General features: G+C 58.6%; 1 protein-coding gene across 1 annotated transcript in view; it reads left to right on the top strand.

Moving 5' to 3' along the window:
• Col13a1 (collagen type XIII alpha 1 chain) overlaps positions 1-19,460 on the top strand; it is a 144,608-nt gene that overhangs the window by 71,762 nt on the left and 53,386 nt on the right. Inside the window, exons 6-13 of the mRNA XM_071610721.1 lie at positions 2,338-2,388; positions 9,670-9,705; positions 10,422-10,448; positions 11,217-11,243; positions 15,640-15,666; positions 15,764-15,790; positions 16,421-16,447; positions 18,130-18,186. Of these exons, the coding sequence (XP_071466822.1) occupies positions 2,338-2,388; positions 9,670-9,705; positions 10,422-10,448; positions 11,217-11,243; positions 15,640-15,666; positions 15,764-15,790; positions 16,421-16,447; positions 18,130-18,186 (279 nt within the window). The remainder of the gene's footprint in view (positions 1-2,337; positions 2,389-9,669; positions 9,706-10,421; positions 10,449-11,216; positions 11,244-15,639; positions 15,667-15,763; positions 15,791-16,420; positions 16,448-18,129; positions 18,187-19,460) is intronic.

Here is a 19,460-nt window from a genome sequence, read left to right as displayed (position 1 = left end):
CCCCTCCCATGGACTTAGCCAGCTGGGTCATGGCTTCTTGGACACACCTACTGACCTACATGGGTCTTGAGTTCTCTCTCTCTCTCTCTCTCTCTCTCTCTCTCTCTCATGGGTGCGCGCACACACACACACACATGCACATCCCTGGAGAGGGCCTCCTGCAGCCCCAGCCCCTGTTCCCGGGTGGTTGGAGCAGCCGGCCAGGCCTGGAGCAGGGTGAGGCCGAGCTTCCACATGCGTTGCTTCTTGGCCGGGGGACCTGTCGCGTGTCAGCGTCTGTGTTTTGCTGTTTTCTATTTCACGGTGATTTCCTCCATTTGCTTGCTGTGCTGTGGACATGCATTCTTGGTCGGTGCCTGTCTCTCACCCTCTTGCTTTTTCTCTCCCTCCCCCTCTTCCCTGCATCCTGTGTCACCTGTGGCTGTCCCAGGGAGTGAAGGGCCAACCGGGCGAGAAGGTGAGTCCACACTTTCCCCGTCCGCCCCACCTACCCTTCTGGTTTCAGCAAGACTCTTGGTGGTGGGGAAGGAGTCCCCCGCAGCACCCCCATCCCAGCCTCCCCTGCCACGCCCGTGCGGGCAGAGCGTGCGACAGGCCTGTCCCAACTGCCAGCTTCCCGACAGCTTCCACACCCTCAAGCCTGAGCCTTGGGATTCCTGGGCCGCCCCCCAGCCCTCCTGGAGGAGTGGGTCTCCCCAGCCCTGCCTTCGTGACTTCATGGGGCCTCATAGCTCTGGGTCCCTGCCAGGCTGTCACCCTTCCCCTAGGCAAGGAGGCCAGCTCATTGCTGTTGAGTGGCTGGAAATGCCCAGGGGGCCCCGGAACCTAGAGAGGAGCCCCTGGGAAATCAGAGCCCAGCAGCTCGGCCCTGGTGAGCTCTTGAGAGACTTCAGAACACAAGCTATCGAAGCAGCTCACGTGACAGGAGGACCCTGAAGCCCAGAGAAGGGCGGGGACTGCCCAAGGTCCCACAGCAGTAGTGAGGAGCAGGATCTAGAAGCCAAACCTCCAGGCGCCTAGCTCAGCACTCCCAGGATGGCACAGGAAGTATTTCCCCAGCAGAGTCTCCCAAAATAACAACAATGGCAATAATAATAACAGCAGCATCGGCGTATGCAGCATGAGTCCTGTCAGGCCCTGTTTTAAGTATGTTTGTCACTGACGTAACCCTTCCAGGGAAGTTTCATATTCCTGTGTTCCTGGGGACAGGGAGGCAAAGTCACACACCCAAATCACCCAGCTGGAAGGTGTCAGAGCTGGAGAGGAACCCAGCATGCCCACCCCCAGGCCGTGCAGTCCTCCAAAGGCTCGGAGACTATGGGTTGCACCCCGGCCGGGAGTGGAACCCCCAGGAGAAAGGCCCAGGCCCGGATGTGCTGAGTACTCTGCAGCATCAGGCTGTGACGTTTTCACCTGCACCCAGTGGGACGGTGCTGTCACTCCTGCTGCAAACCAGCTCACCCCAGGTCACCCAGCTGGGGTCAGGAGCAGAGGGGGCCTTCAAACCCAAGCACCCTGGCTTTTACCACTGTGCACCACTATGTCCTAAAAAATTCACAGTGTCATTGTCATGGCAAAAACACCGGCGAATCTGAAGTCACCCTCACTGTTTGGGAGGCGTGACATTGGACAAAAAGCATTTCTGCCCCTTCCCTGAAGAGCTGCCCGTGCCCTCAGCATCGCCCCTCAGGCTCAGCCACCCGTGTCAGCGCTTGGCGCTCCTAACCCAGCACCCTCCGTCCCGCAGGGCTAAAGGTTGTGCCCCAGCCTTCACGCCCCAGGGTGGCCTCCAACCAGACCTAGAAACTCCAGGCCACCTCCACCTGTCAGTCCCAGGCTGTGGGCCCAAGCTGTGTGTCTGTGTCCCCAACCCCCGTCCCACAAACCCACGCTCAGGGGCGGTCTCCGTCCACCAGTTGCAAGGTCTGCAGCCAGACAGGTGTTTGGGGACGGACAGGGAGGAAGACCTGGGGGCTCTGGAACCTGGTGAAGCCTGGGGGCCTGGACAGCCTTGGCTGAGCCTGCCCCTTCCCTGTCACTGTCTGTCCCCTCCCTCTGTCCCCCACACCTCACGTTCTTGCCCACATGGCTTTTCTGCTGCTTCCTGCTGCTCTTCTCAACTCATCCGGGACATTCCGCTCACCCGCTTTGTGCTCCCCAATTCCCTGTTCTCGACACTCTGGCCTCCCTCACCCATTCCCTTGTCCTCTACACCCTGGCCTCCTTCTGGCCCGTGGGGTCCCCCCCCCGCCCCACCTGCCAGCACCCCCTTTAGTCTCCTCTGCCCTCTCCTCTGCCCCCACCCCACGCTCCCTCTCCCTTCCTCCTTCCCCACAGGGTGCCCCTGGAGACTCCGGGATGTCCATCATCGGTCCCCGCGGCCCCCCTGTAAGTTGTCACTCTTTGGGGGGCATGGAGGGTGGGGAGGGTTAGTGGAAAGGGCTTGGAGGGGGGCCAGGGGAAGGCGAGGCTTGGCCGTGTCCCTGGGCGCATCAACCACATGTGATGCGGTCAGTCCTGCCGGCCACAGAACTGCTGTTGATGTTAAAGAAAGTGACCTCACTAAATGTACCTCAACGACAGCCTCGGAGAGGGCTGGGAGGCTGGGCCTTTAGCCACAGGCCCCCGGCAGCTGTGAGGCGGCCCCTCTGTTTACAAGCAGAAGGGAAAGTGCGGCTCCCTGGGTGCAGCCCCAGCCTCCAGGGAACGAGACTGCTGTGTTTCCAAAAGCCAAGTTCAAGGTTGTGGACCAGCTGGAGCTCCTGGTCTTGGTGGGCCCTCACCCACCACTCGCCCTCCAAGGCGCCTTTCCACAGCAGCGCTGGCTCCTGCATGTCCCTTAGCCGTGACTCTGCAGAGCTTGGGAAAACCAGCGTGGCTTCCCTGGGACGTGCTTCCTTGGGGACTGTGACAGGCACGTGGGCGACGGAGCTGGCAGATAGCGTTCCAAGAGCACCCACCCACGGGGCTGCGAGAAAAACACCAACTTCTCACGGATGTCGTGGGGTCACGGGTCCCCAGATGTGTTTAGAACAGTCCTCTCAAAAGGGGACAGTGAGGCCCAGGGAAGGGAAGGGGCTTGGTTCCCAGGCTTTCAGGCAACAGCAGACTCGGGTCACACGCGCTGTCTTCCTGACCTCCCGCGCACAGAGAGGGGGTCAGGAACAACCCAAAGAGGGTGAAGCCCAGCCCGCCCATGGTCCTGCCTTCAACAAAGAGCAGAGCAGGAGCCTCCCACCTCGGGTGGGGGAGAAGGGTCAGGAAACAAGTCGCCAGGTTGCCTCCAAGGTAGGAGGCCGCTAGGAGCTTGAAGACCCAGGATGAGACATGCTAAGTCTGGGGGCTGAGAGGCAGAGCCAGTCAGAGCTGCTGAGGGGAAGAGCAGGAGCAGAAGGATGAGCTGGGCCAGAGCAGCATTTGAATAGACCTGAATGAGGAGACTTGTCCTTATCAACAAGCTTTCTTCTGGACTCCGCCTGCACAATAATGGTGAGGACTGACACTAGTCTGTGGCAGTTAATATCCTGAGACTTCCACACCTATTAACTCACTTAATCCTCCCAGGAGAACCTCAAGAGGTAAGAACTGTTTTGACCTCCACTTTACACATGAGAAAACCAGGGCACAGAGAGGTTGAGTGGCTTACATAAAGTCACACGGCTAGACAGTGGCCACACTGGGAGTGATCAGCCAGCCATGGCAGTGTGACTCCTAAGTGGGTGCATTAAACCTGCTATTGTAATGGCCTGGTCAGACGGCCGTGTCACCGTCACTCCTGGCTCACGTGGCTGCTGCTCTGATGTGCCTCCTTATGTCCTGGGAGAGCCACAGTGCAGATGCCCGGAGCCCAGCTGTGTGATAGGAGGGTCACAGAGAAAGACGGTCCCCTGGTTCTGGCATGGAGATGGAGCCTGGGGTGGGCCTGACGGTGGGATGGGGAACAACACAGAACAGGCCCACCCTGCCTACTTCCCGTGGTGACCAGATAGGTTCTGCTGCATGGCTTAGGTAGGTCCTCTGATGCCCGTTCAGCAAACCTGACAGGCTCCCTTAAAGTCTCTGCTGAGGCTGCCCTTCTGCAGCACGTTTCGTGCCCTGTGCTGTCTGTAGCTGGGCCCAGCATGCAGGAGGCCCCTGGGGAATAAACCACCACGCTGGGCTTGAATCCGTGGTGAGGAGCACCTTCTGCTAGGATGACAGTGGTGACGTCCATCTCCTGGGCACCAGTCACACACTGAATCTCCTTCAGGCCTCTGGCACAGCAGCCCCACCAGCCCAGTTTCCAGAAGGAAGCAGCTCACACTCACCCAGGCGTGCCCGCCTGCGAGGGCTGGAGCCAGGGTCTGGCCAGGCCGGCCTCACTCTAAGCTGCACTTCCCCCAAGTGCCCCTTCTGTCTTGAGGCGCTAATGTACATACAGGACCTTCACCTTCAGGAGAAACCGTTGTTTCTATGGGCACCCAAGTTGGCGCTGGGAAAGGTTTTCTGGCCCCAGGAGTCCTGGCCAAGCCCAGGGTCCTTCAACTCTGGCCCATGTGGGTGACCGTCACCAGGATGGCTTGGCCACCCTAGTCCAGGGGCCGCCCTCCTAGCTCCTACTCTGCCCTGGGCTGGGGAGAGTGGGGAAGGGGAGGCAAAGGGTCTGCTTGTCATTAGGACAGAGGTCAAGGGGCAAGTCCGAGGCGGCAGCCGGGACTGATGGGAACATGTGGCTCTCCGCTCGGCCAGGAAGGGCCCAGAATGAATGCTGCTCATCAGAAGCAGCCTCACCGCCCTCGGGGCCACCTGCCTGCTCTCCTGGAGCTTGATAAACGGTCTAAGCAAAGGGGGGCCAGCCGAGCCCTTCATGGACGGGTCATTCTCGTTCCAGTCAGGCAAGTGGCCGGGGCAGCGCCTGGGCATGTGGGCTCCGAGAGCCCGTGACAATGGGGCCGGACCCTGAGCTGCCGGGCAGGTCATCCGCCAGGTTAGGGGACACCCCCATCTTACAGGGCTCCCGAACCCCGCAGAGGGGAAACCTGAACTTCTCTTGTCCACAGGGAGCTGCCCCGCGTCCCCGAGCTGAGCTGCTCTGTTAGGATCGAGGTGCCAGGGGACGTGCCCCTCCAGGCCCTCGGTCAGGGAACAGGGGGCACATGGAGGGGGCACTGGGCCTGGCCTGGGGGGACAAGGAAGGCTTCTGGAAGGACAGGGAACTCACCTGACTCCAGGACTTCACAGGCTGCCCAGGTGGGGAGGCGGGGGAGGGTGCCGAGCCTCGACCTGGAGAAGCACCCGGAGCCTGAGGAGAGAGAAGGCCTTCGGGGGACACCCCAGGGGCGAGGCCAGCAGGGCCTCCTCACAAGGAGCCCGACACAACGTTCAGGAGCTAGATCTTTGTACCAAGGGTGGTGGGGAGCCCGCGGCTTGGGGGACGCCGACTAGGGACACGATCCGATGTGCAGATCCAGGCCCTCCCTGCTCCTCCCTGATCCGGAGGAAGCTGTTCAGAGGCTGCGTCTGGGGACTGGAAGGCGCCACAGTCACCAACGCCTGGCCTGGAGCCGAGCCAGTGGCCCTGGGAGGGGTGGACCAAAGGGACATTTCAGAGGTGGACTTGATGAGTGTTGTGATGATCAAGGAGACTTGAGGAGAAGCAGGCACCCGGGGCTCACGCTGCTGACCTGAGAGGAGGCATCCGGCCATGTGCTTCCTTCCCAGGAGCAGGGCTGGCGGGGCGGGGGGGGTGAGGTTCCCTGGAGCAGATGAGTCTGGGGTGTCCTCAGGATGCTGGGGGGGGGAACTGGGCACTGGCTGCGGGAGGCTCGGGGTGCTGGGTGCTGTGCCAGAGCCCCTCCTCCATTTGTGTACCTCCTGCCAGTGGGGTTTGGCGACCTCCCATTGATAGCTCAAATTGGCCACCGTGGGAGATTCTCTCCACAGGCCTCGGCAAAGGCCAGGCATGCAGGTGCTCCTCTCCCGCCCACCAGCCCCATCGGGGATCCAGTGGTTCCCAGGCTCCACGAGGTGGTCATTGGCTCCGACTTGGAGGCAAGCCCCAGGCAGATACAGGACTGACCCTCTTTGGGGCATCAAATAGGAGAGGAAGGGGACTCCCCAGTAGACTCTTGCCAGACAGAACTTTCCATCTGGGTTGCTTCGCCCCACACAAGTTGCAGGTGGGAGAAAGACCAGGAGCATTAGCAGAGGGTCCGCCTTCAGCAGGCAAACCCCCCTGAACTCCCTTTCTGCCCCAGCCTTGAATCAGGGGGGAGAGTGCAGAGACCTGGGGAAAGCCGCTTTCCCTCCTCCTTGTGTGGAAGGAGATGACGCTAATGCACAGACTCCTCTGCCAGCAAATCTATCATCTACCATTTAATGCACTCCTTGTCCCCGTGAACTTTTTATGGGGTGGGGCGTCCAGTAAAATATTGAGATTCATTCAGAAAAAATTAGCTTGTAAGAATGTCAGGAACCCTCTGGGAAGTGGGGAGAGGGGGTCAGGAGGAGATATCAACATATACCATAAAAGCAGAGCGATCCCAGTGAACAAATGGAGAGGATAGAAGGGCGAGACCAGAAGGAGGACACAGGCAGGGATTTGGTACGTGAGAGGCTTTGTTTCAGAGCAGGGAGAGAAGAAAGGTGGTCAGGAAACAGTCTGGGGCCGCTGGCAGTCCGCTCGGGAAAAAGTGAACTGAAAAAGTTTTGCTTAGCTGAATCTCTGTCCCACTCATTATATCAGGACAAATTCCCAATGAGTAAAATATTCAGGTGTAAACATAAGCCACAGAATGAGAGGACAAAGCATGAGTGAATGTTTTATAGATCTGAAGTGGGGAAGACCCTTTCAAAACATGGCATTAAACCCAGAGTCAGGCTGGGGCTGGGGCTCAGCGGTAGAGCACTTGCCTAGCATGTTTGAGGCACTGGGTTCGACCCTCAGCACCACATATACAGTAAATAAAATACAGGCATTCCGTCCATCTACAAGTATAAAAAAAAAATTTAAAACCCTGAAACCACAAGTAAACATTAATGATTTGGGACATGGAGGAAAATATGCCATAAGCAAAGTCCAATACAAAAGCAAGTTAGAAAGTATTTTCAACACATCTGACGACTAAAGAGTTAATATTCTTACTGGGTATGGTGGCATACAGCTGTGATCCCAGTGGCTGGGGAGGCTGAGGCAGGAGAATCTCAAATTCAAGGCCAGCCTCAGTAACTTATCAAGGCCCTAAGCAACTTGGTGAGACTCTGTCTCAAAGTAAAAGCTAAAGAAGTGCTGGGGATGCGGCTCAGTGGTTAAGCACCCCTGGGTTCAATCCCCAGTACAAAAAAAAAAAAGTTAATATTCTTGACAAAGAGCTTTGAAAAGAGATAAAAGGTAAACCACCAGTAGAAAATACTATTAAACCCTGGTTGCTGTGGTTTGTACCAGTCATCCCAGCTACTCAAGAGGCTGAGGCAGGAGGACGGCTTAAACCCAGGAGTTCAAGGCCAGCCTGGGCAACATAGCGAGATCCTACCTAAAAATGTATGTATGTGATGAGTACAAACAGGTAGCTCACTGACCTGAAAAGGGCTGGCCAATGAGATGGCTGGCATGGTGGCACCCACTTGGGAGGCTGAGGCAGGAGGATGCCAAGTTCAAGTCCAGTCTGGGCAACTTAGTGAGACCCTGTCTCAAAAATTAAAGAAAAAAAAAGAGCGGGGGATCTCAGGGTGTGGCTCAATGTAGAGAAATTGCTCAACATATGCAAAGCACCGGGTTCAGTCCCTGGTACCCCCCCCAAAAAAAAAAATTGAAATAAATGTTTCAGTTTAGCATATAATTGAGAAGATATAAATTAAAATTCAGTTCCAAGTCTCCCTAAGTGCCTTTCCCAGGCCCAACATCTCCGGGAAGTGGAGTCCCAGTTTCCATTTGGTCGAAGACACATTCCTACCCAAATCCCTGGAAAAGGCCTGGTCAGCCCTGGACCTGGCCCTGGGCTGGAGAGCTCTGTCCTGCTACCAGGGCCAGCTCTGTCATTAGTAAACCGTGTGATTATCCCGACCACGTAAACATTAGCCAGAAGGAGCCTTGAAGAGGTTTCTTGGAAGCGCCTCCTCCTGACCTTTCCTGGGGCCTCTCCTACGTGGGGAATAGTTTACACTGCGAGGCTTCGGGGATGGCATTGCTCGGTTTCCGGGGTTTCTCCTTAGGGCTATTCTTAGCATCATTTATCCTTGAGAGGAGAGAAGCCGAGGGCCCTTCGGACACACGAGTGGCATCTCCTCCCCCTTGTCCTCTGGGTGCCTGCCACAAGTCCACCCTGAGCCCCAGCTGGCTCCCTGCTGGACCCTCACGCCCACCCTGACGTGGCAGGGTCCCCATCCTACGCAGCCAGGTGGCCTCGGTGTTCCCGGAGCAGAGGTCTCTGGACACTCTGGAGGATCCAGGCAGCCGGGGGACAGTTCAGGGTCCCAGCAGAGGAATCCAGAGAGGTCTTCCTCTGGGTTGATTCTGGAACCACTTGACTAGGACTGACCTCCCTGAAACCAAGGCACGCTGTGCTCAAAGGCAACCTTGCTTTATTCTGGCACCTTCTCTGTTCAGGTCAATTCAACCAACATTGGTCGGTCACAGCTACCATTTTGATTTCCAAACATCCTGGAATGTCTTTCAGTGGCTCTGAGGTCCTACTGTCATCTCCGTTCTACAGACAGGCAACTAAGGCTCAGGGAGGTCGGACAACTTGCTCAGAGTCACACAGCGGTGGTTGTTGGGGCAGGGTTAGAACTCCATCTCCCACACTCCAAAGCCCATTCCTGGGAAGGACTGTGACCATCTAAGCCAAGGGCAACCCCAAGCGGAGAGCAGGACATGTGTGTTCTGGGAAAGGCAAGTGAGTGGGCTGCCTGGGGCAGGAGAGGAAACTGACAGGGTCCATCTGGAAGAGAGCGAGGACCACCTGGAACGAGGAGGAGGAGCCCTGGTGGCTCTTGAGAAGGGACGGGAGGGGATTCCCAATGTTTAGTTCTGGTGATCGTCAACCTTCTGGTGGCCTCCAGCCCAGCGTCCTCAGAGCCTCGTGCTGCTTCTGTCCTGCATCTTGACCACAGACCACTGGGCTCTGACCACTGAGCAGGACTGTCCCTTGGGCCCACTCTGCACCCCCAGGGAAACGGGCAGGGATTTCCAGGAGGGCAATCCCAGGGATGCTGGGAGAAGCCCGCAGGCCAGGGTGAGCTGAGAGCGAGCAGGCTGACCTGTTGTAGCCCGAGACACACAGCCCAGAGGTCAGGGCATCTGCTGATACTCAAGCCATCCCCGATAAGTGGCCACGAGCCATGGCTGTAAATGCAGAGCAGGCGGAGGAGGCGTTTGATCTGGGAGTTGAGGGGACCACCGACGGAGGCCCTGCTATCTTGGGGGCCCATCCCACAGCAGTGAGGAGCGCTCCCGGGGCCCCCTCTGGGAAGCAGGCCTAGGCTGCCGGCCCTGTCTTCCTCTCCCCGTCCCTATCCTTCATGGATTTCCTCTGAAGACCCATCTCCCTCGTTCTCTGCCCTGTCCTCCCTGCAGCGGACCCACGTGGTGAATGTGTCCCACACGGGCGCCGAGGGATGGGCGCCCGGGGGAGCTGGCCTGTCCTCCCCTGCTGCCCACCCTCATGTGCTCCTGTTCTTTGTTCTTTCCAGGGCCAGCCAGGCACGCGAGGCTTTCCTGGATTCCCGGTGAGTGAGGAGGCTGAGGGGGCCGGGGGCCGGGGGCTCCGGCTGGGTTAAACCCCTCCACTGAGGTCGCCCGACGCTGCCCTTTCCCTTCCAGACCCTGGCCGTTAGGACCCGCCTCGGCTGCCTTTCCCAGACACTGGCCGGGGGAGTAGCTCAGGGCTTGGCTCCTAGTGGGGAAAGGGACAGGAACGTAGATACCTACACAAATAAAGGGGCCGTAGGGCAGGAGGGGAAGTCGCAAGCTGGAAACCCCAGCGGGACCCTGGACCTGGACAGGAGACCCTGAGAGGAGACCCACCAGGGTGGCCCTGTGGGTGCCCTTGACTGCTGCCCAGGGGGCCCGAGGCAGGTTCTGAGAGGCAGGACCAGGGGAGCAGCTAGTGCCCTTTTCCTGGGGCCCTCTGCTGAGCCACGCCTGGTGTCCACTCTCTACTTGGGGTAAGAAGTCCTTGGTATCAGTGACAAAGTCACCCACTTGGTTCCACTGGCAGGCAGCACCCATTCCCTTTGGAGAAGGTGCTGTTCTTCTTGTCCCCCTCTTAGGATGGGACAGGAGGCCTGGGCTTACTCACGGTCACAGAACCAGCAAGGGGTCAGCGGGGCTGGGCCCGCGACTCGACAGGAGCAGAGGCTTCACGCCCACCCGCGGCGCCGGGCTGGCCCCTGGCAGGAGGCCTGGGGTGCTCCGTCTTTACATCTGTTTTTTCTGCTTTCAGGGTCCCATTGGGCTGGACGGCAAGCCGGTAAGTGGGCCCGCTCAGGCTGGGGGTTCCTCCCCGCCCACCAGGGTCCAGCTCACTAACCCTGGGTCTCACTCCCCCTGCAAGACCCTGACTCTTTGGAAGGTGATTTTGGAAATTATGGGCTGGAAGTGTGGCTGGTGGAGGGGGAGGAGGGGCTATTCCAATGAGCACCCCCACCCCAGTGACTTCCCCAGAGCACAAGGCCCTGTGGCCACGCTGGCCACGCCCAGAATGTGGGGACTCTGCAGTGCCTGGAAGGGGCCTGAGCAAGGCAAGAGGCAGCGGAGGTGGAGGAGTGGACAGGTCCACAGTCTAATCCTGAAAGGCCGGCCACCATCAGGCCCTGGCCCCGGCCCCCGCACCAGCAAGGAGCTCACGCAGAATTGCAGTCTCCCTCCCCAGCCAAGGCCCCCCAACTTAAGGTGGGAATCCGGCCACTCGCCCTGCAGGCCAACAAGCACGTGCTGCCTGGAGACCCCTGGTGGTCATGTCTACTCACCCCCAGGACCAGACACCCCACAGCCAGAGACCAGCCCCACCTCTGCCCGCCTCTGAAGAGCAGGCAGTTGCTAGTAAGGCCCAGAGAAGGCCAGGTGGGAATGACCTTGCTGGTGGACTGGGTGGCCCAGCCAGTGACGGAGTGACCAGATGAGACAGGAAAGAAGCCAGCAGCGTGTTGAGGATGGGTAGCCGTCGGGGGAGGGGGTGGGGGGGTCGTCTACCTGGCAAACAGTGTAGCTGCCACTCACTCCTCCCTTCTCCTTCCAGGGCCATCCCGGACCAAAAGGGGACACGGTAAGACCCCAGCTTTCTTGCCTTCTGAGATGGGTTGGAGGGTCAGCCTGGGCTCACTGCCCAGAAAAGGGACTGTGGTAGTGACTGCCCCTCACAGGTCACACCCCGGCCATGCACACCAAAAGCCCTGGATCCTCATGGCATGCAGGGGGACAGGTGAGTGAGGCTCTGCCACCCAAGACAAGAACCACCCAGGGGGGCAGCAGGGGGCAGGGGAGTCAGTACCTCACTCCACATTCCCAAGCTGCACCCATGGCTCTTGAGGACAAGCCGACATGGGCACTCCCATTGCAGCTGTCCTTGGAGGTAGCCAGGGACATTTGTACTTAGCCTGATTCCCCTCTCCCACTATGGGCATTTGTACTTAGCCTGATTCCCCTCTCCCACTGCGGGCATTTGTACTTAGCCTGATTCCCCTCTCCCACTGCGGGCATTTGTACTTAGCCTGATTCCCCTCTCCCTGTGCAGGCATGTGTACTTAGCCTTATTCCCCTCTCCAACTGCAGGCTGTGCCCTGAGTTGCCCCAGCTGGGCACAGAGGAGAAGCAGACTTCGGCCCCACCTCCCTCCTGACCCTTCCACCTTGTGCAGAACATTTAAAAGGAATCCAGGGATACCCACTCCCAGTGAGTGGCCAGTTCTCAGCAGAGACTGACAGGCCATTGGGAGCAAGTGGGACACCCTGGGCCAGCGTGCCTTCCTGCCTCCCAAGTTTTGCCTCCCGCTCCACTGGCTGGTGGCAGGGTTAGACTCTGTGTGGGTGGTGGGGGCGAGAGCAGGTGTCAGGCTCCCCCATCCTGGCAGCCAGGGTCTGATTCCCCCCTTGCTCCACATGCCGGTGACCCAGACACTGCCAGGTCACTGAGACAGGCAGATCATCCTGTGAATGCAAAGGGAGATGGAGAAGTGCTACTGAGACTCCGGGGGTCAGTCCCAGCTGGGCGACCATAGCAATGGGCTCCTTCCAGGCCTCCCCATCCTCTGGATTCAGATTCAGTTTGCTGTGTGAGCCGCACCGCCCTGAATTCTTCACATGTTCATTGTTGGATGAATATCATAGAGTTACCTACCCAAGCCAGCTACGCCATTTATGTGGTCCATCAATAGCTGGGTGCCACGGCACACGCCTGTAATCCCAGCTACTCAGGAGGCTGAGGCAGGAGGATCACAAGTTCAAGAACAGTCTCGCAACTTAGCGAGACCCTGTCTCAAAATAGAATTAAAGAGACTGAGGATGTAGCTCAGTGGTAGAATGTCCCTGGGTTCAATCTCTAGTACCACAAAACAAAACAAAAGTCACAAACAAATGTGTGCTCCATTATTGACGGAAACATCATTAATGCGGCACATGACTGTATTATCTAATTTATTTCTCAGTGGGAACCTGTGTTCCAGGTCCCATTAGTATCCCCTTTGACAGTCGTAGAAATGGAGACTCAGAGAGTTGAAGTAAGTAGCCTGAAGTCACACAGCCAAGAAACGTCCGAAACAGGATCCGAACCTAGTTCTCAAACCTTTCCTTCTCCCCTCATGGCCTCCCCACTGATTTGTTCCCCTCTCTCTCCACCTGCCTTCCCACCTCCTGCCTTCCCCCTCCTGCCTCCCCTTGGTGCCTTTTCATTGAGCATATAAAGTATGCTGGGCACTGCAGTCGGTGCTAGGGATGGAGACAGGAGCCAGAGAGACGCTGTCCTTGCCATCTTGGAGACACAGCCTAGTGAAGGAGACAAACAGTTAAATAATCCCTCATGCAATCAGCAAATCGCCTTGCAAAACGAGCTATAAAAAGTCAACCCCAATACCCTGAGAAACCTCTGTGTAACTGAACCTCCCCAGCTGAGGATCTGAGACAGCTCTCCTGAGAAGCAGATTTCTGAACTGGGGCTGAAGAATGAGGATTTCACCAAGAGAAAATAGAAAAAGGGATGGAAAGGAACAGTCTGGGTGTGGGAGAACAGCATATGCAAAGGCCCTGAGGCACGGAGTCCTCAAAATTTCAACAGAATGAGAGGAAGGACAGCGAGGCATGGAGTGGGAAAGCAGGACTGGAAGTCAGGGCCCCTAGCACCCTTCCCCCCATCATGGCACCAGGCATCCCTCCCTGCTCCTACTTGTCCTCAAGCACACACACACATGCAGGACACAACAGAGGCCAAAGCAGCAGTAAACTTCCATGACACCGTTGTCGTTGTCGTGAAGCAGCGGGGGTTTGGTTGTTGGGGGTTTGGAGTGCCAACCCCTTTAGCCCTCTGCCCCACCTCCTTCCCCTTCCTAGCAGCCTGACACTAACATAAGGTAGCCGGTGACACCTGGAAAGTGATAATGAACTGTCACCACCAGTCACTGTTCTGGAGTCCTCACGATAGCTCATATTCCCCACTTGAGGGGAAAATTAAGGCACAGAGTGATTAAGTGTGTTGCCCTGAGGCCACACAGCTTTAAATACCAGAGCTAAGATTCAGACCCGTGTCATGGGGTCCTACCCAGGTGCCTTCCTTGTCCGTTAAGGGTCAGAGCTGACTTGGGAGAAAGGGCAGGGCCCTCCCATGCCCCTGAGCCAGTCCAGTATGACAGACCCCTGGCCTGCGCCATCGTCACCCATAGACCCACAGGGCACAGAGCCATTAGACCCCAGCCATTAACTGGCCACTGCTGTCTCGCAGGATTGTCTCCACCTTGTCACCCGACCATCTCCAGCTCGCTCCTCAGGGGACAGGTTCCCCCGCTGGGCACCCCACACTGGGCATGGGGCGCACGTAATCTATACTCTCATCTGTCAAAAGGAGGTCACCTCTGCCCCACCCACCTCACCAGAGCCCCGAGAACCTCAGGTCAGGTGTGGAGGGGTGTCCTTGTGCATCCTGCAAGGGGGGTGTGAACGGCATCTGGATCCCAGGCCCAGGAGCCACACGGGCTGTGCGCAGACCATAGACCCTAAACCCAAGCTGACCCCACCTGGGAGAAGGTGGCCAGGTCATCTGTGGTCTGGCCCGTGGTCCTGTCAGTTGAAGCATCCTCTGCTGAACTTGATACTAGCTAGCCAGGTGGGCTGGGGGTGCTGGGGATGGTCCCGAGGGCCCTTCCTCCTCCTGTGGGCCTCCTGAAGTTTCCCACTTTGGAGATTGATCCGGTTGCAAGTTGGGAGCAAGAGACAAGCTCTTCCTGGCACCCTGAGGCCACCCACCCAGCTGGCATAAAGCTCAGGGCCCCAAAAATATTGGAGCAGCAGTAAGCTGGGCTCAGTGGCACATGCCTGTAATCCCAGTGGCTTGGGAGGCTGAGACAGGAGGATGGCAAATTCAAAGCCAGCCTCAGCAATGGTAAAGCGCTAAGCAACTCAGTGAGACCCTGTCTCTAAATAAAATGCAAACTAGGGCTGGGGATGTGGCTCAATGATTGAGTGCCTCTGAGTCCCATCTCTGGACCCATCCCCCCTAAAAGACTAGAGCATAAGGTAGGACCTCCCAGGCCCCCAGGTCAGGGGCTAGAGGGACTTCGGGACCTGGGAGGGTGTCCTGCTGTGGTTGCAGCCAAACCTAGAAGCCCTCCCTCCTGAGGTCCCGCCAGTCCCAAGAGGAGTGGAGTGGGAACACGGGACCTCTGTGGTCAGACAGGGCTGGGCTCCCTCCCTGGCACTGCCCTTCCCTGAGCTGCCAACCCCCTTCTTGGCACCTTGGCAACCCTTCCTCTTGGGCCATGCCAGTTGAACTTGGCACACCCAGGAGCCCGCCTCACAGGGACCGCCCACAGCCCAGGACGTCTTTGTCAACCCCTCTGTCCACACAACAGCTGTGTGGCCTCCTCGATGCAGGGGACCCCCAGAGCGAGACCCCGGGACCTCTTCAAGGAACGCAGGGCTTTCCCGACCCTGAATTTGACAAGATGCCCTTTAAGGTCACCCTGAGACCCCTTGTGTTCCTCCGTGGAGCGCAGAACATGGCTCAGGCTAGGTGCCAACCCCAGCCTCCCCGGTACCAAGGTTTCTCCAGAGCCCCAGGGTCTGCAGCACTGGCCCAGCCAGCCGCCCTGTGCCCTGAAGCCCTTCTGGCTCAGTGGCAGAAGGCAGGACATTCAGTGTGTCTTGGAGCTCAGAGTGTGGGACGCAGGACCCCAGAACACCAGCAGGCGCAGGAGCCACTCCCCTTGGGGATCCCGCGAGACACTCGTGGTTGGAGGAACGGCTGAAGGGTGGCATCTGTGGGGACAGGGCCCACCTGGTCATGCACACACCACCTTGAACAGGTCAGGCACAGGGGGACGTGGCTGACAGGCCAGCCTCCAGGACCCCAGGACCCTCGGGGGGAAACACCCAGAACCATCCCAAGCCCACCCAGCCATGGTTCTCGGGCCCACTCCACCCACCCTGACCGCTGACCTGTGTGTTTCCTCTCCACAGGGCCTGGCGGGTCCCCGAGGACAGCCGGTGGGTACCTCCTCTTCCCAGTTTCCGGCAGAGAGGTTTGGGGCCCCTTTATCCTGGACTTTGACCCCCTAACTCTCTCGTTTCTGTCTCTTTGCAGGGACCCCCAGGACAGAAAGGAGAAAAGGTGGGCACAGGGTCGGGTGTGGGGGTGGCTCCTAGGACGTCCTTCCCACGCAGCGTCCTGACAGCTGGGGAGGGGTCGCCGTGGTCATTTTCAAACTTGAGTTAGATGGACAGGGACCAGGAGAGCCCTGGGGCCCCAGAGCACGTGAGGACAGGAAGGGAGGTGGGTGGTGGCATTCCCTTCTTGGGCCGAGGGCGCCTGCTCTGACCCTGGCCCTTTTCAGCTCCTTTCTCTGCCCCTCCCGCCTGCCACACCACGGTGTGCCCTGGCCCTTGAGCCTTCAGGGTTACGAGGTACCGATTTGTACACCATTGGTACTCTCGGCCCAGAGAAGGTGTCCTCTGCCTTAGGGCCTGCCATCAGGACTGGCGGGTGGTCACTCCCAGCTCTGCAGGAGGTGTGCTGCTGCGTAATCCCACCCCGTGCTCCCTGGGGCGATTTTCCAACAGCTCTGAGGGGTTTGTCCCTGATGGCAGCCAGGGACAAGGTCTCAGAGGGCTCAGACCAGGGCCTGGACAACAGGTCTCGTGGGTAGAGAGAAGCTTGGTGTGTCCATTGGTCTTGGGGGCCCTGAGGATCAGGCCCCCCAACAAGGACCTAATCACCCCTTTCCTTCCCTCTCCTCTCCAGGGTCAGTGTGGCGAGTACCCACACCGGGTAAGTGAGCCCCCAACTGGGTAGGGCCCTTTGATCCCTCCCTGAGGCACAGTCCCACTAACCTCCTCTCTCCAGAGTCCGAGGCACCCCAGGGCCTGGGGGACAGGAGGCCACAGCCCACGTCACTCAGCAGGAGAAGAGAGGCATGGGGAGGTGGTGTGCTGAGTCAGCCCAGCTGACCGTCCAGGGGACGGGGATCATTGTGTGTGTTTGCGTGGGACTGACTCCAAGTGTCTTGGTCCATCTGTCCTTCTGTCTGCTGACTGGGTGGAGTCTCCCGAACGTTCTGGAACTCCAGCTGCCTGCCCCTCACCCTCGCATGGTCTGTCAAACCCCGCCCACGTCGAGAGCAAGTGTGTGCCCGCGAGAGTGTCCATGTGTGACAGCCTTCCCTGGACAAATATGTGGGGCTTTGGGTTGGTCATTGCTTCATGTGACCCAAACCCGGAGGAGCAGAGATCATGGGGAACTTACCCGTTCAGGGATCGAGTCTCTGCTTGGCCTATGGGGGACAGAGGGAGCCCTCTTCTGGAGCATGGGGGTTTCCAGGCTGAGATGGCTCCTCCCCCACCACTACCTGGGGCTGCTCCATCCCAAAATACAGGACCCAAAAGGCCACTGTGGGCCCACAGGAAGTCCTCATTGTGCACCAACAACAGGCACCGTGCTGGGGACAGGAGAGGACAGGCTGTGCTGGGCTCCCTCCAGCAGGGCCCAGAGGGCCAGCAGCAGAGCCTGTGCACGGGCAGCAAGTACAGAGAGGATGAGCCTGAGTGGGTGGCCACCTCCTCTGTCGTGGGCTCATGGTGCCCACAGACGAACATGTGGCTCCCCTTGGTACCCACCACTTCCAGGCAGTGCTGGGGTGGGGGACTTGGGGATGGAGATAGGCACAGACCAGGCTCAGGGTGGCCGCAACTCTGGAAGGCCCTGGGAGGGCCCGGCTGGCAGGGGCTCCCTCTGCCCAGCCACTTGGTTGGCAGGAAGGCGTGCATGCCTGTCTCTGACCTCTGTGTCCCTGGGCCAGAGAGAGGCCACAGTGGGCCTGGACTGTGAGAGGCAGGGTTAGGTCTGAGGCCGTGGCTGGGCGGGGCCTGGGCTGGGGGACCCGAGCGGGCAGCAGTGCAGACAGAGCTGTGTGGCGTGGGCTCCCGGGGCGCAGGGCCTGGTGTTCCCGCCTGATACACAATAACAGAAGGGCAGCTGGGTTGATTTGAAATGATGGACTCACGGGATTGTTATGTTACCCGAGAGAAAGACAGCATGCCCCGGCCCAGGGACAGCTCGCCGGAGACACTCAGGCAGTGTGTCATTGGCCCTGAAGGAACGCTTGGGGAAGGAGAGGACGGACCCTCTGCCCCTCAGCCCAACACAAGGAGAGGGAAGAGAGCAGTGATGGAAGGTTCCAGAAGTGCCCTGGCCACAGAGAGCAGCCAAGCATAGCCTTAGTGCTGAGGCAGTCTGGGGAGGGAAGTGATTTGGGCACCCTGTTGATGGACAGAGCACGTTGACTTAGAAGAGGGCGGGATGCAGGGCTTCTGACAGCCCGCTGACTTCCACGTGGGCCTCGGGCATGGCGGGGTGGCCGGCCTCATGGAGAGCCAGGCTGGGTTGCTGGAGTCAGGGTTCTCCCTCTCCCTCTGCCCATCACCCGGTCTCTGCCGCCTTCGTCCCCCAACCAGGAGAACCCGAGCAGCCCCCCAGCGGCTCTGCGCTCCAACCAGATAATTACCCTGAAGGTTGGTAGTCCTGGAAGGTCTCTGCCCCTCTCTGCTGAGAGGCTTCCTGGACACCAAGCCCAACATGGCACACCCCCAGCCCCCGTAGCAGGAGGGGTAGGGCCCTGTGAGTGGCAGCCGCCTGTGGTGGTGACCTGGAGGGACCCCTTCGTGGGGCTTCCAGTTCCTCAGCTGGGCACCTTATTGGCACAAATGCCTCCTGGTTCTTAAGGTTCCTTGCAGGAGCCTCCCCTTAAAGTGCTTTTGAAAACAAGTGGTTGATTCCGCACCATCTTGGCACATGGATTCTAACTGCTTCCTAAAGCCATGGGTCACTCGGCATTCAATGCACAGAGGGACGGGAAGCAGCAAAAATTTTCAGAAATAAAAATCACATTAAAGAACCAGACCTGGTGGCACACACCCGAATTCCTAGCTACTTGGGAGGCTAAAGCAGGAGGTCACAAACTCGAGGCCAGCCTTGGCAACTTAGACCTTGTCTCAAAATAAAATAAAATTAAAAGGGTGGGTGAAAGGGCTGGTGCTGTCGCTCTGTGGCAGGGCTCTTGCCTAGCAGGAGTCAGGCCTGGTTTTTCAGTCCCCAGTAAAAAAAAAAAAAAAAATGCAAATTGCCTATTCCCCCCTAAAAAGTGGTTGACCACTCCAGAGACCTCTTTACCCAGCCTGTTTTCCAAACCTGCCAGCCCCAGCGGGAGACCTCAGCAGCACTTAGCGTGTGCCCACGCGCACCACACCCTGGGCCGGCGCAGCCCAGGACCCCGCTTGACATCCTCCTCAGAGTAGCTGACCTCAGCCTTTCTCGTCCTACCAAAAAAGATCCCAAAGGAGGCCGCGCACCAGCTTGACTTCAAGTACCAATTTAGCTGGTCTGTGGCTTCTAAGCCAGAGCCTCCGAGTCTGCAGTGGTCAGCGTCTGTCCACTGAGCAGGGACGGGCAGGGCTGGCCGTGCCATGTTGGGCCATGTGTCAGGTGGCCGCTGCATGGCCAAGGAGAGCCACTCCCCCATGCTCGGGGCTACTGGCCAGAGCCCCAAGCTCCACCCTGGAGGCCAAGGTAGGGTGCAGACCAAGGGCCACTCCTCCTTTGAGGGACAGCTGTGCCATCTAAGGGCCAGCTGAGAGTGCCCGTCCATGTCTGCCCTCCAGTCCCCAGGCTCACGCTAACCTCTCTTCTCTCTTCCTCTCCTACGACCCTCTTGGCCACTCTCCCCTCCTGGTGACTTTCGGCATCGTTCTGAATACCTGCCCTCTGGCCTTCACCTCATCTCTCTCCT

This window comes from Marmota flaviventris, chromosome 4, assembly GCF_047511675.1.
Source record: "Marmota flaviventris isolate mMarFla1 chromosome 4, mMarFla1.hap1, whole genome shotgun sequence".
In the NCBI taxonomy this organism is placed as follows: domain Eukaryota; kingdom Metazoa; phylum Chordata; class Mammalia; order Rodentia; family Sciuridae; genus Marmota; species Marmota flaviventris.
Note: the sequence above shows the minus strand (reverse complement) of the source record. Positions and strands in the feature narration are given on the sequence as shown.